The sequence below is a fragment of the Oncorhynchus mykiss genome, chromosome 24 (genome assembly GCF_057628025.1).
Source record: "Oncorhynchus mykiss isolate SJ-2025 chromosome 24, ASM5762802v1, whole genome shotgun sequence".
Lineage (NCBI taxonomy): Eukaryota > Metazoa > Chordata > Actinopteri > Salmoniformes > Salmonidae > Oncorhynchus > Oncorhynchus mykiss.
The window spans coordinates 18,958,430-18,973,584 of record NC_143045.1 but is presented as its reverse complement, the minus strand read 5'-3'; the positions used below and the strand labels follow the sequence as shown (position 1 = coordinate 18,973,584).

General features: G+C 44.9%; 1 protein-coding gene across 39 annotated transcripts in view; it reads left to right on the top strand.

Moving 5' to 3' along the window:
- Nucleotides 1-15,155, top strand: part of LOC110503920 (synergin gamma) — a 43,635-nt gene that overhangs the window by 21,452 nt on the left and 7,028 nt on the right. For all 39 annotated transcript variants that reach the window (XM_090218558.1, XM_090218557.1, XM_090218555.1 and 36 more), the window contains 7 exons: nt 479-594; nt 812-877; nt 2,045-3,043; nt 10,860-11,435; nt 12,527-12,693; nt 12,933-12,986; nt 13,146-13,242. In XM_090218558.1, the coding sequence (XP_090074684.1) occupies nt 479-594; nt 812-877; nt 2,045-3,043; nt 10,860-11,435; nt 12,527-12,693; nt 12,933-12,986; nt 13,146-13,242 (2,075 nt within the window). The remainder of the gene's footprint in view (nt 1-478; nt 595-811; nt 878-2,044; nt 3,044-10,859; nt 11,436-12,526; nt 12,694-12,932; nt 12,987-13,145; nt 13,243-15,155) is intronic.

Below are 15,155 nucleotides of genomic sequence, written 5' to 3'. Positions count from 1 at the left end.
CCCCGGTATCAGATCACTGTCTAATTGAAAGGGAGACTGAAAAACCCCACGCTGAATCGTCAGGATAGACAGCTGGCTCTCACAGCAGCTGTAGAATGGCTCTTAACAACATGATGGTCAGTTGAAGGCAAGGCATCAGGAGAGATCCCTCATTCCCTCCAGGCTTTTGATTCCCTCTGTCTTATCTGTGGGACTGTATGGTGTAAAACTGCCATGAGATCTCACCATTGTAAGTGTCCAATCTACTCAGGCAGCTTAAAGGGATTAAGGTAGGGGAGATGGGTGCAGCATTGACCCCCAGACTGCGTCCAAAAATCCCTACATACATAGTCCACTACTATTCCCTACATACATTTCCTACAAACATAGCGCACTCTGGTCATAAGTAGTGCACTATATAGGCAATAGGGTGCAACTTGGGACACAGCCCCAGACTCCCCTGTGGACTGAGCATGGTGTATTGTCTGTCTGTCTGCAGTGCTCCTGCCATTCTGACTCCGGTCTCTGGCTCCTCCTCGTCATCTTCTGATAAGTATGCTGTCTTCAAGCAGCTCTCGGTGGAGCAGCCTCCAGAGCCCTCTCAGCCTGCCTCAGGTACACACCCTCCTGGCCCTACATCACACCTCAACTATTCACTGCTCATCCTCCACCACAACTAACAGATGTGTAGGAAATAGACATTGTTCATGTTGTTTGTCATAGAATACTTACCTAATAGTCTTTGTGTGGTATTGTAGTACAGTACATTTCTTGCCTGCCAGATATGCTGTCATTTATCATTCAGCTGTTTTGTTTATCTCGTTTGACCCAGATTTTGGCGGAGACAAATACAGTGTGTTCCGACAGCTAGAGCCACCAGGTGACAGGAAACCAGTAGGTAAGTAGAGCTCTCCCTCCTCCCTGGCTCTGGGCTGGGTCACACACACACACAGAGTTCCCAAGCCAACCCCTACAGCTCCCAAGCCTTCTCTCAGAGAGTGCATAGTGGGGACTGGGCTCTGAGATGGTCCCTGTACTCAACAGATGGCTAGAGGAAGAAACTGACAGACCTTCAAACACAAAGTCACAGCAGCCTTGGAGGAGAAAATATGTTTGATGACTTGTTTTTGTAGGTAGACCGAAATAGCCATGTGTTCTACCTAGATTTAGACCAATGTAGAGCTGTGTAAATGGGAAGGGGTTAGAGACTGAGTACCAAGAAGAATACTATTTCCGAGTGCTGTGTTTGCTCTGTAGTGTGTGTGCTTTTATCTTGCGCACATTTCCAGAGTGTTCAGTACATTCAGAAGTCGCCCTGATGTAGGTCTGTTTCCTGCTGTTCCCTGTTTCACTAGAACAGTTTCCGATGGGGACAGCAGCTCTCACGACTCCAGTAAGTCCCGCCTGATTCTGATTGCAGTGACCTTTCCTGTGTGCTGCCTGCCAGGCTCATTCTCCATAATGAGCACATTAGTTCTCTCTCTCCCACAAAACAGCAGTGGTGTGAACACCATTTCCTGCTTCTGTTACTGCAGAGGTGTAGCAGCCACTACAACCACAACTCTACCCACTTTTCCGCTGTGCTTTTCTAGAGCCCTCCTGTCATGATTGAAGTAAAATGTGTGGTTTGGGAATAAGATGCTGTTCTAAAAATCGAAAACACTACTGAGACTTGGGAGGAAGTCTGTAGATGGTAGGGAGTTCTTTCCCACGGTTAGGGACTGACAGACGACTGTTGCATGTTGTGGTGTTGTGTGTGTCTCTGTAGAGAGCCCAGACTGGTTTGTGTACTGCTGTGTGCTGCTGCTGTTCTTTCATAGCAGTGTGTCTCTGGACTACAGCCCAGCGCAGGTCTCTTCACTGCTTGAAATTCACCACGCGTCTCTGTTATGTTACAGAGGCGTAACTAATCCGCCTCTCTCTTTCTTGTAGGATTGTGAAATGATTAAAAAAATCTGGAACTGAGGCGACTGATGTTACTCTGTGTCATGCCAATGTCCTTCCTGTCTGGCTGCTGTGTTAAATGCTTTTGCAATCCTCTTCAATTGTTCTATTTGTTTCGCAGGGGAAGGATTTGCCGATTTCAAGTCTGCCAGCGTGGATGATGGCTTCACAGACTTTAAAACCTCCGACAGCATCTCTCCACTAGACCCTCCAGACCAGGCCAAGATGTTTCAGCCAGCCTTCCCTCCTGCTTTCCCTAACTCTCAGTCTCTACCGCAACTACAAAATCAGATACATCTACATCAACAACCAGCAGTCTCTCTCTCTCAGCCTAAAAACCCTCTCAACATGGCTGACCTGGATCTCTTCTCCTCTATGGCTCCCTCAGCCCCCACCCCTGCTGAGACCAAGCCCAGTCCCTTCCCCTCTGTGCCCCCCTCCCTAGTGCTCCCACCAGGTGGGGCTAAGCCCCCTGGGGGAGGGGCTGAGGACTTTGGCAACTTTGCCCTCTTCGGCCCCGCCTCGTCTTCTGAGGCTGTTCCTATTGGCACTGCTCCGGGAGGGGGCGTGGCAGCATCTCAGGATGACTTTGCAGACTTCATGGCTTTCGGCAGCTCTGGGGGGGAGGCCAAGGGTGAGGGGTTGAGGTCTGGAGAGGGCAGGGCAGAGGGGAGAGGAGAGACCACCATCGCTCCACAGCTGCCCCAGCAGGGCTCTGACAAGTACGACGTGTTCAAGCAGCTGTCTCTGGAGGGAGGCTTGGCGTACGACGACAACAAGGAGAGTGCCGGCGGCTCGTTCTCGTCACTCAGGAGCGAAGCAGATGACTTCGCCGACTTCCAGTCATCCAAGTTCTGCACGGCGCTGGGGGCCTCGGAGAAGAGCCTGGTGGATAAGGTGTCAGCCTTCAAACACGGAGGCAAGGAGGACTCGGCTTCAGTTAAGTCCCTAGACCTCCCATCCATCGGGGGCAGCAGCGTGGGCAAAGAGGACTCTGAGGACGCTCTGTCAGTGCAGCTGGACATGAAGCTGTCGGACATGGGTGGAGACCTGAAGCACGTGATGTCAGACAGCTCTCTGGACCTGCCGGGTCTCTCGGCCCACCAACCCCCCGCCTCAGGTGAGGAACTAGTGCGCCTCCTCTGGTGAGGCCCCGTCCAGTCACACATAGAGAACCAATCGTAGGCCTGGCGGTGGCCTCTCTGTCTCCACCCCCCTCAGTGCCCCTTAGCGCCCATTAAACTAGGGTTTAGACTAGAGGGCAAAGCAGTGAGCTAGCTCAACCACATTACTGCTAAATCATGATGAGACACACCCACCAGTCATTCATTCCCAAACCCATCATTACCTGGTATTAAATTCAGCATTTTTATTCACCTAATATTTATTATTTATTTATTTATTTATTTATTTATTAAACTTATTAAGATACTTTTGATTAATTAATTATTTATTACTAATTTGTTTAGAATTTGTAGCACAGTCAAAAAGCACAGGCCTCCTCTGATGAGAGACAGTCAGGTTGATGTGATGCAGTCACGCTGCTCTATGAGACCACTGGCCTTCATTCCCTGTCTGTGCTGTCATAGCACACATCGCTCATCTCCTCAATGCACCTTTTGTCTCCCCAGCCTTGGTTGTGTGTTGAGTGATGCAACTAAAATGGCTGAATGCAGATTAACGCAGAGCCATGTAATGGTGATGGGCCTCTGTACCAGGAGATGGATTTTATTGATCACTTTCAGAATGCCCAGTTACTGTATGCTGCAATAGGCTTTACCTTTACTCACAGCAAGCCAAATTCTTCCTCAGATTTATTATATTGATGCTTCATGCTCAGTTATCAAATCAAAACATGATGATAATAAGAGGCATACAAGGAACATTTGTAAAGATGTTCCTTGAGCGTGGACATACACTGCATTCGGAAAGTATTCAGACCCCTTGACTTTTTCCACATTTTGTTACATTACAACATTATTCTAAAATTGATGTAATTGTTTTTTGTCCTCAACAATCATAATCATAATGACAAGGCAAAAACAGGTTTTTAGATTTTTTTGCAAAAATAAATATAAATAAAATGAAATGTCACATTTACTTAAGTATGCAGACCCTTTACTCAATACTTTGTTGAAGTACCTTTGGCAGCAATTACAGCCTCAAATCTTGTTGGGTATGACGCTACAGGCTTGGCACACCTGTTTCTTAAATGATTCTCTCCAGATCCTCTCACGCTCTGTCAGGTTGGATGGCGTCTCACCAGAGAGGTTTGATCGGGTTCAAGTCCAGGCTCTGGCTGGGCCACTTAAAGACATTCAATGACTTGTCCCAAAGCCACTCCTGCGTTGTCTTGGCTGTGTGCTTAGGGTCATTGTCCTGTTGGAAGGTGAACCTTCGTCCCAGTCTGAGGTCCTGAGCGCTCTGGAGCAGGTTTTCATCAAGAATCTCTCTGTACTTTACTCCGTTAATCTTTTCCTCGATCCTGACTAGTCTCCCAGACCCTGTTGCTGAAAAACATCCCCACATGATGATGCCACCACCATGCTTCACCGTACGGATGGCAAGGTTTCCTCCAGATGTGATGGTTGGCATTCAGGCCAGAGTTCAATCTTGGTTTCCTCAGACCAGAGCATCTTGTTGCTCATGGTCTGAAAGTCCTTTCGGTGTCTTTTTGGTAACTCCAAGCAGGCTGTCATGTGTCTTTTACTGAGGAATGGCTTCCGTCTGGCCACTTTACCATAAAGGCCTGATTGATGGAGTGTTGCAGAGATTGTTGTCCTTCTGGAAGTTTTTCCCATCTCCAGAGAGGAACTCTGGAGCTCTGTCAGAGTGACCATCGGGTTTTTGGTCAACTTCCTGAACAAGGCCCTTCTCCCCTGATTTCTCAGCTTGGCTGGGCGGCCAGCTTTAGGAAGAGTATTGGTGGTTCCAAACTTCTTCCGTTTAAGAATGATGGAGGCCACTGTTCTTGGGGATTTTCAATGTCGCAGAATTATTTTGGTACCCTTCCCCAGATCTGTGCCTCCACACAATCCTGTCTTGGACCATTCCTTCGACCTCACGGCTTGGTTTTTGCTCTGACATGCACTGTCTTCTGTGGGACCTTATATGGACAGGTGTGTGTCGTTCCAAATCATGTCCAATCAATTGAATTTACCACAGGTGGACTCCAATCAAGTTGTAGAAACATCTCAAGGATGACCAATGGAAACAGGATTCACCTGAGCTCAATTTCGAGTCTAATAGGAAATGGTCTGAATACTTATGTCGATAAGGTATTCTTTTTTTATTCTGTTTTTTATTTTCAATCATTTCTAAAATCCAGTTTTTTCTTTGTCATTGTGGGGTATCTGTAGATTGATGAGGAAAAAATGTATATAATAACTTTTAGAATAATGCAACAACGTAACAGAATGATTACTTTCCGAATGCACTGTACTTAAGTATTATGTGAAAAGAAAGTATTTATCAAAAGGCAAAAAGTATTTATGAATGGCAGAAATCACCTACAGTTTATCATATCACACAGTTTATCTTATTGCATTGAGTAAATTGTTTTGATTGCTCGTTGTGTTTTGGTATGTGTGAGTGTGATTGCTTGGTTGTGTTTTGTATGTGTACGAGTGAGTTTTCCTACTGTGTGTGAGAGAGTACCCATATAGTATTCCTTGACACTCCCAGTGTTGGGTATCAGTCTCCCATAGTGCTTTTGCTCCATCTCCCTAAACCTAAGTGGTCTCTTGGCCCTGACCCCACAAAGCCCACATCACTACAAAGAGATCAGAGGTTAGCGGACCAGGGTACTGAACCTCTAAATGGAAACACTCTCATGGAATCTAATTAGCCTTAATGTCCAGGCATTGTCCATATCAGCACCCTTCTCCCCTCTCATGATCGTAATTAATTTACCAAGCATTTCATCTTCCATGTCACGTCTCATATTCCTCTGAGTACATTCAAGGTCTCTCCTTACATCCCCTGTGTGTGAGCAGCACACTCCTTTTAACACCCATGTGCTTATCTATTGGCATAAGTGTGCAGTGAGATGTCCTTATAGCCTATAATATTTCAACACTAGCCAACATATCAGTTTATTGGTTTTAGCAGTTCGGGCAAAGAGGCATCACAATCAAGTTCCGTCTAGGAATTCACCATTTTAGTTATTCTAAATTGGGAAATGATCAATGTAATGACACCCATTTTTTTTGTTTAAGTTTTATTGCACATGAGAATAAATCAACTTTCAGTTGAACTGAAATGGTTAGGCTACTCTCGAAGGAGAGAGTAAGACAATGAGCAATGGCAACGGATCCCGGAGCTGCAGCAAAATGGTTGCCGTTAACATGATGGAGATAGTGTAGTGGAGCGGTGAAAACATTCCTCAGAACCTGTTAATTGCTGCTCTCTTTTATTCTGGCCCAAGTTCATCCAATCAGTATTTTTGTTTCTGGACAGCACCAATCAATTCTCATCTTTAAGAAAGCGTACAGTAGCAGGCCTTGGAGTGTGAAAGCCTCAACATGCTTGCACTGTGTTCAATCCTGGAGAAAATGTAACCAACCTTAAAGAGACAGTATTTATTTCCCCCACCCGGGCTCCTTTGGGTCAGAGCAGCTCAAAAGGAAGCCTTTTCATTTGTCTTTGATATTCAGGTATGTTTTGCTATGTGTTGGTCTACGAACAGGCTCCTTGAGAACACACTGAAGTTAGTGATACCCTCCCTGCCTTGCTTTTTTGCTGCAGTGTGCCTGCCTGTTCAATTTGTGAAATTGACAAGAACATATTATAGGATGCCATTTTTCTGCTTAACAGTGTTACTAGTTGTTTTTATTAAAGAAAATTTTAAAAAAAATACTAAATGTATACAGATTTAATAGTGTATTTTTATTACAGGAAAATGAATTCTTATTTATTTTCAAACTAGATAGACTTCCTGATATTGTTTTAAACTGTGTTGTGTAAACTATTTGAAGATGAAATGTATTTATGAGGATAGCCTAGTTATGGAAAATATTTTAGATTGGTTCAGAATCAAAGATGGATTATTATCTTGAGAAACCCTGTCTTGCTGTTAGTTATTGAATGAGTCTTATTAAGCTTGTACACAGGAGCGTTGAACTAATAGGTAGCAAGAGAAAAATTATACTGTCTCTTTAAATCTATTTTGTCACCTGTGATTGGACAAGATGAAGAACCTCTGAGGTCTTGTGGTAAGATAGCCTGCTTTGTTTCTTTAACCCTTTGAGAGCTTGAGCAGAATGGTTTTATGAAGAATCATAATGGAGAAAAATGGAGTTGGATCACTTGACAAGTTTACACACACCACCGTTCAAAAGTTTGGGGTAACTTAGAAATGTCCTTGTTTTTGAAAGAAAAGGCTATTTTTTTGTCCATTTTAAAATAACATCAAACTGATCAGAAATACCGCGTAGACATAGTTAATGTTGTAAATGACTATTGTAGCTGGAAATGGCTGATTTAAAAAAAATGGAATATCTACATAGGCGTACAGAAGCCCATAATCAGCAACCATCACTGCTGTGTTCAAATGGCACGTTGTGGTAAGTAATCCAAGTTTAGCATTTTAAAAGGCTAATTGATCATTAGAAAACCCTTTTGCAATTATGTTAGCACAGCTGAAAACTGTTGTACTGATTTAATGAAGCAATAAAACTGTCCTTCTTTAGACTAGTTGAGTATCTGGAGCATCAGCATTTGTGGGTTTGATTACAGGCTCAAAATGGCCAGAAACAAAGAACTTTCTTCTGAAACTCGCTGTTCTGTGAAGAGAGTAGTACGTGATCTTCAGTTTCTTGACAATTTCTCGCATGGAATAGCCTTCATTTCTCAGAACAAGAATAGACTGATGAGTTTCAGAAGAAAGTTCTTTGTTTCTGGCCCTTTTGAGCCTGTTGGAGCTGATGCTCCAGATACTCAACTAGTCTAAAGAAGGACAGTTTTATTGCTTCATTAAATCAGTACAACAGTTTTATTGCGTCTTAATTAGCACAACAGTTTTCAGCTGTGCTAACATAATTGCAAAAGGCTTTTCTAATGATCAATTAGCCTTTTAAAAGGATAAATCTTGGATTAACTAACACAACATGCCATTGGAACACAGGAGTGATGGTTGCTGATAATGGGCCTCTGTACGCCTATGTAGATATTCCATAAAAAGTCTGCTGTTTCCAGCTACAATAGTAATTTACAACATTAGCAATGTCTACACTGTATTTCTGATCAATTTGATGTTATTTTAAATGGACAAAAAATGTGCTTTTCTTTAAAAACAACGACATTTCTAAGTGACCCAAAACTTGTGAATGGTAATGTACATGTGCTAAACAATGGATTTGGTGATCCATACCTCTCCTCCAACTTCTCAGAAATAGAATGTAAGGCAATGTAATGCCTCTGAGTCCTATTGGATGTAGTAGACTGTAGAAATGTATCCTATTTATATGTTGTCATTATGTAGTAGGACACAAAGTTTTGATTTAAAAATGACAAAACCGGTATTTATTTTATCTCTAAAGTCTGCCGTTGACATTTGAGTTTCTATCATGGCGAGAATAGTAGAGAAGCGTTCAGGTCCTCAAAGGGTTAATCACTCTCCTGCCTTGAACCTGTCCTTTAAATCACCTTGGCTTTTTCAAGTGTTCTGTATTCAATTATCTTTCTATCAATCAACCTGTTGCTTTCCACCCTGTTAGTACAACTACAGTGTGTCGTCTTCTACCGAGATTTACTCATTTTAGTCTGTGAATGTGCCTTCTCATTCTGCTTTCTGCAGCTATATTCTTCTGGGGGGTTTTCTTTCTTTTACCGTTTTCTCTGTTTGTTTCTCTTCTTCTTTTCTGACTGCATGCCCTTGTGTTCTAAATTATTCAAATATACTTTTACAAGTGTTAGTTTGGCAAACCTCTTGTAACAATAGACCTCTCTCAGAGTATTTTGTGATCTTTCTCGCTCTCTTAACCCATGTTGTCGTAATAAATATTACTATTGGTATTGCTGAAATGCGTACCGTCTTATTTTCTCCCTTTCCTATCCTCAGAGGCCAGATAATGTTTAGCTACATTAGGCTTACTACTACACTAGCTCCTTGTCAATTTCACAAATTGCTTTTTTGCGTGCAAGGGTTCTGTCACTCATGAGGCAACGCTGACTGGGGTCCACACATTCCTGCAGGTTATACTGGATCTTAGGAGGAGTGTGTATCTCTGAGTGTTTGGGTGTGTGACTGTGCGAGCACTTGTAAGACTGTGTGCTTGTTTATGTTACCGGTAGTTATACAATTCCTGCCCGATATATTATGAATTGAACAGTGTTCTGCTTGTACAACACAGTTTGTGGGGTAGACAATCAATACAGAGACAGAACGGCTCCACTCCACTACTGAGGTTGCCATGGCAATCTGTCATGAAACGGATGTAATTTTGTATCATCATGTTAGCAGAACTGTCTGCTCCTAATAGTTTGTGCTACGGTATTGTCACACACCTAGAGAAAACACTAGAGAGGTGTTCTACAGCAGGGCCTCGTCCTATCCTGTCTTATCTGCCTCAGAACTGTCAGATCTCCAATCTACCTCACAACCCCAGCAGCCAACCCTGACGGGACATCTATTTCCTTTGGATCAGAGGACAGCTAACACAATCCTTGGTTAATTTATGCTAGCAGGTACCCATAGACTTCCAGACGTTGTGCTAACGCTAGTTAGTATTGGCTCACAAAACTACCTCTAACTTCCTTCATACTGGACACTGACACATACAAGTTCATCTGATTCTGGGGAAGTATATAAAGGGCCTCATTGCCAAAATCCCAAAGTATCCCTTTAATTTAAGGATCGGACACTTTTTTTAAATTTTCGCCTAAAATGACATACCCAAATCTAACTGCCTGTAGCTCAGGACCTGAAGCAAGGATATGCATATTCTTGATACCATTTGAAACGTTTGTGGAAATGTGAAATTAATGTGGTAGAATATAACAAACTAGATCTGGTAAAAGATAATACAAAGAAAAAATAGTGTTTTTTGAAATCTTTGAAATGCAAGAGAAAGGCCATAATGTACTATTCCAGGTTAGGCCCCGTTTAGATTTGGGCCACTAGATGACAGTAGTGTATGTGCAAAGTTTTAGACTGATTCAATGAACCATTGTATTTCTGTTCGAAATGTTGTAAGACTACCCAAAAGTGCCTAATTGGTTTATTAATACATTTTCAAGGTCATAACTGTGCATTCTCCTCAAACAATAGCATGGTATTCTTTCATTGTAATATCTACTGTAAATTGGACAGTGCATTTAGATTAACAATGAATTTAAGCTTTAGGCCCCCATCAGATATGTCCTGGTAAATGTTGTTGTTACTTATAACCTCACGCTAATTAGCCTACGTTAGCTCAACCATCCCGCGGGGGGATCCTGTAGAGGTTTTCAACCTATTGGTATTATCCAAACTAATATTTCACTGTATCTGTATGGGATCAACGAGCGTATGTTGTACCCCTCCCTATATTATCTGTCTTCTATGTCACCAATTGGAAATAGACTGGTGAAAAAACATATTTTTAGAACCCAATCAATTTCTGCATTTTATCCCTCCTTTAAGCTGGTGATCACATCCTAGTAAGTGAACCCTTACACACACTATAGTGCAGCACAAGATTAAATGCAGTGCATTTGATCTCACTGTTACAATGTAGAGGAGATGAGGTGGTACTCTGAGCAAAGTAAAGTCAACACACATTCAGCGTCAGACACAGAATATGGCTTCCACAGTAAGTATTTTTCATATAACATATCATAGCTTGCCCAAATGCCTTTTCACTTTATCATGGCTGACTGAGTAGTAGCTATAATTTCAGCACCTTATGCTTTTCCCACTTAGAGGTACCAGTGTGTATTTTTCGTTGTCATTACAGAAGGAGACGACGTAAAGTTTAACCCCTTCGGAACATCAGCAGTCAGCAGCGTGGCCAGCTATGATTGGTCAGAAAGAGAGGAATGCCTGTCCGCTCAGGATCAGGCCAAGAAGCATCTGGGCCTGGACGGTGTTGGTGTTTCCTCCTCTCTCCCCTCAGACGTAGTCCACAGGAAGGAGACGTCGTTCGGCAGCACAGAGAACATCCTCATCACACACATCGCCCAGACTAAGATCACCACCTTCTCAACAGAGGATAGTGTGTCGACCGACAGCAAGTTTGAGGCCTTCGCTGACTTTGGCTCTTGTGAGCCGGAAGGTTTGGGTGGGGATGAGAATGATGACTTTGGGGACTTTGCCAGCACGGTGTCAGCGAAGTCAGACTCCCCCGCGGCAGCGGCCGAGCTGGACTCCGAGGGGAACCTGAACGAGGCCTCGGATGAGTTCAGGGCCTTTCAGGGGGACAAGGCCAAGTTTGGGAAGTCTGACTTTTTGAAGGCCAGCTCTCAGACCAAGGTCAAGTCCAGTGAAGAGATGATCAAGAGCGAACTGGCCACCTTTGACCTCTCTGTACAAGGTGAGTTATCTGACCTGTACTCTGTCTCTCTTTCCTCTTGTTGATTTATTTTCTGTAGATAGTAGATATATGTACATTTTCTGATCCTCAGTAAGTAGATGGTGGTATATTGTGTCCAGTTACTCCATGCCTTCTAGTTCTGATGTAGTGGTGTAAATCAGATGAGCTGGCTGTGATGTGACATAGCAGGACTTTCATCACCTCGTATTGGAGCTCTGTGCCTACTCCGGCAGCTCAGTGCAGTTCCGCTGTCAGACAATAGATGTCAGTGTTGTGACTACAACCCAGAGACTGTAAAACACATCCTTGGTACACAACACAGGCAAATGAGATTAATTAACAGCACAGCCCAGAAAATCCATGCCCAGACGAAATTAACCGTATTCACTCCTTGTGTGTTCATTTTTTACTGCTGTTTTCCGGTGTTATGTTTCATGCATAGTTAATTAGCGATTCCTACCTCCAAAGTGATAAAGGCTCATTTGCCTCAATGATTTCTCTCCCAGCGTTAACCCTAATTACTTTTTACTTGTTATTCTTCTGTCCTTATTGAATGGTAATCTGATCAGTGTGAGGTAATGGGGGAATGTATTAGTGCTGTCATGCTGTGGGGAGGATGATGCATGTCTCCGCAGGGGGTGATTACCTTGTTCTCTCTCTCTCACACACACACACAAACAGAGAGAGAGCCCCTGTGGCATGTGACTGTGTGTCTTTTTTCATGTGTCTGTCTGTTTTTTTCTGTGTGTGTCTGTCTGTGTAAGTGAGTGAGCCATCATGAATTATTCATACTTGCATTGGTTGCCGTGGTGCTATTTTGTACATAATTATCATTTGTTGTAAATGAAGTGTTTTGACGTCTGTGTCCTTGTCCGGAAGGAATTAGCCACAACAGAAAATGAGCTCAGTAAAAAGTCCCAATTATGCCATAGTAAACAAACAGGTGCATATCTGGAATTAGCCAACATCTCTGGGTTGGTAGAAGTGGCCATTAAAAGGGCATTTGAATGTACTGTATGTATGCCAGATATTGCCTGTATATATTATTTATGTACGTATCAAGACACTCTCTCCTCTTCTCCTTGCCTCAGGCTCCCACAAACGTAGCCACAGTTTGGGGGAGAAGGAGATTGGGCGCTCGCCCCCCACCCCGGCCCCGGAGCAGCCCTTCAGAGACCGCTCCAGCACCCTGAGTGAGAAGAAGCCTGCCCTGCCCGTCATCAGAGACAAGTACAAGGACCTGACTGGGGAGGTGGAGGTGAGACCCACACACAGTCACACTATCCCAGACATGTTAACTACATTTGCCAATTATCCAGATGCTCTGTAGAGTGTTTAGAAGTTCAGTAGACATTGATTTCAATAGCAAACCACAGAGGCTTTGGCCTTAATAAGTTTATATGTTTTTTTTTGTATTTATGTAAGTGTCTTTATGGAAATGTGTAAATGTCTTCTCATATCTGAACTCTTTCTAACAACTATAGCATGTTGTTTCAGGAGAGTGAGCGCTATGCATATGAGTGGCAGAGGTGTCTGGAGAGTGCTGTACAGGTAAGATAGTGTGCAGGACTGTTCCCCCTCTCCTGTTTTGCCATATCTGAGCGTGTGTGTGTGTGTGTGTGTGTGTGTGTGTGTGTGTGTGTGTGAGAGAGTGTGAGAGAGTGAGTGAGAGAGACCCTAACCCATTCTGCTGTCTGTCTCTGTCCCCAGGTCATCATTAAAGCCAACAACACCCTAAACAGCATCAGCTGCTCTACTGTTTGCACTGAGGTCATCCAGTCTGCTCAGGGCATGGAGTACCTGCTGGGTGAGAGACACAGACAGAGGTCCTGAGCTTGTTAACAAGGTCCAACAGTCTTCAGCTAGAACCCCAAACTCTGCCTGATCCCCTCTTGAGAGATTTATTCAGCGCTCCAGTGTTGCCTGTGGATCCTAGTGGGGGCTTGTCTTCGCTCGGCCTGACAGACTGTGGATCCTAGTGGGGGCTTGACTTCACTCGGCCTGACAGACTGTGGATCCTAGTGGGGGCTTGTCTTCACTCGGCCTGACAGACTGTGGGGGCTTGTCTTCACTCGGCCTGACAGACTGTGGATCCTAGTGGGGGCTTGTCTTCGCTCGGCCTGACAGACTGTGGATCCTAGTGGGGGCTTGTCTTCGCTCGGCCTGACAGACTGTGGATCCTAGTGGGGGCTTGACTTCACTCGGCCTGACAGACTGTGGATCCTAGTGGGGGCTTGACTTCACTCGGCCTGACAGACTGTGGATCCTAGTGGGGGCTTGACTTCACTCGGCCTGACAGACTGTGGATCCTAGTGGGGGCTTGACTTCACTCGGCCTGACAGACTGTGGATCCTAGTGGGGGCTTGACTTCACTCGGCCTGACAGACTGTGGATCCTAGTGGGGGCTTGTCTTCACTCGGCCTGACAGACTGTGGATCCTAGTGGGGGCTTGTCTTCACTCGGCCTGACAGACTGTGGATCCTAGTGGGGGCTTGACTTCACTCGGCCTGACAGACTGTGGATCCTAGTGGGGGCTTGACTTCACTCGGCCTGACAGACTGTGGATCCTAGTGGGGGCTTGACTTCACTCGGCCTGACAGACTGTGGATCCTAGTGGGGGCTTGTCTTCACTCGGCCTGACAGACTGTGGATCCTAGTGGGGGCTTGACTTCACTCGGCCTGACAGACTGTGGATCCTAGTGGGGGCTTGTCTTCACTCGGCCTGACAGACTGTGGATCCTAGTGGGGGCTTGAATTCACTCGGCCTGACAGACTGTGGATCCTAGTGGGGGCTTGACTTCACTCGGCCTGACAGACTGTGGATCCTAGTGGGGGCTTGTCTTCACTCGGCCTGACAGACTGTGGATCCTAGTGGGGGCTTGTCTTCACTCGGCCTGACAGACTGTGGATCCTAGTGGGGGCTTGACTTCACTCGGCCTGACAGACTGTGGATCCTAGTGGGAGCTTGTCTTCACTCGGCCTGACAGACTGTGGATCCTAGTGTGGGCTTGTCTTCGCTCGGCCTGACAGACTGTTGATCCTAGTGGGGGCTTGACTTCACTCGGCCTGACAGACTGTGGATCCTAGTGGGGGCTTGACTTCACTCGGCCTGACAGACTGTGGATCCTAGTGGGGGCTTGTCTTCACTCGGCCTGACAGACTGTGGATCCTAGTGGGGGCTTGTCTTCACTCGGCCTGACAGACTGTGGATCCTAGTGGGGGCTTGTCTTCACTCGGCCTGACAGACTGTGGATGTGTCTCAAATGTCACTTATTCCTTTTGACCGGGTCCTATAGGGCTCTGGTCATAGGCAGAGTAGGAATAGGGTGCCATTTGGGATGCACATGAGTGTGTATCTGACCAGACAGACAGCAGTGTGTCTTTTTAATGAGCGGTGAGAGTGGGACAGGCACCCATACCGTTGTGAGGGGCTGAGAACAGAACACAGTGTACCACCAATGAGTCTTCTTCCAAAAACACACCATTATAAACCTTTGACCTCTCAACGGAGAACAACAGCATGTTAACCCTTCAATCCCCAGGGAGGGTAGTGTTACAGCCAACATTATGTCAGGTTGGTCTAATGATCCAACTTCAGAGGAGGTTTCAACATAGGGGAGTGTAGACATGTTAGCTGTTTTTCATTGTCCTTCTCACTGTCTATCTTTGGCTTATGTTGGAGCTGGCTGTAGGAGAGAACTGGGAGCAGAGGTGTTGTCT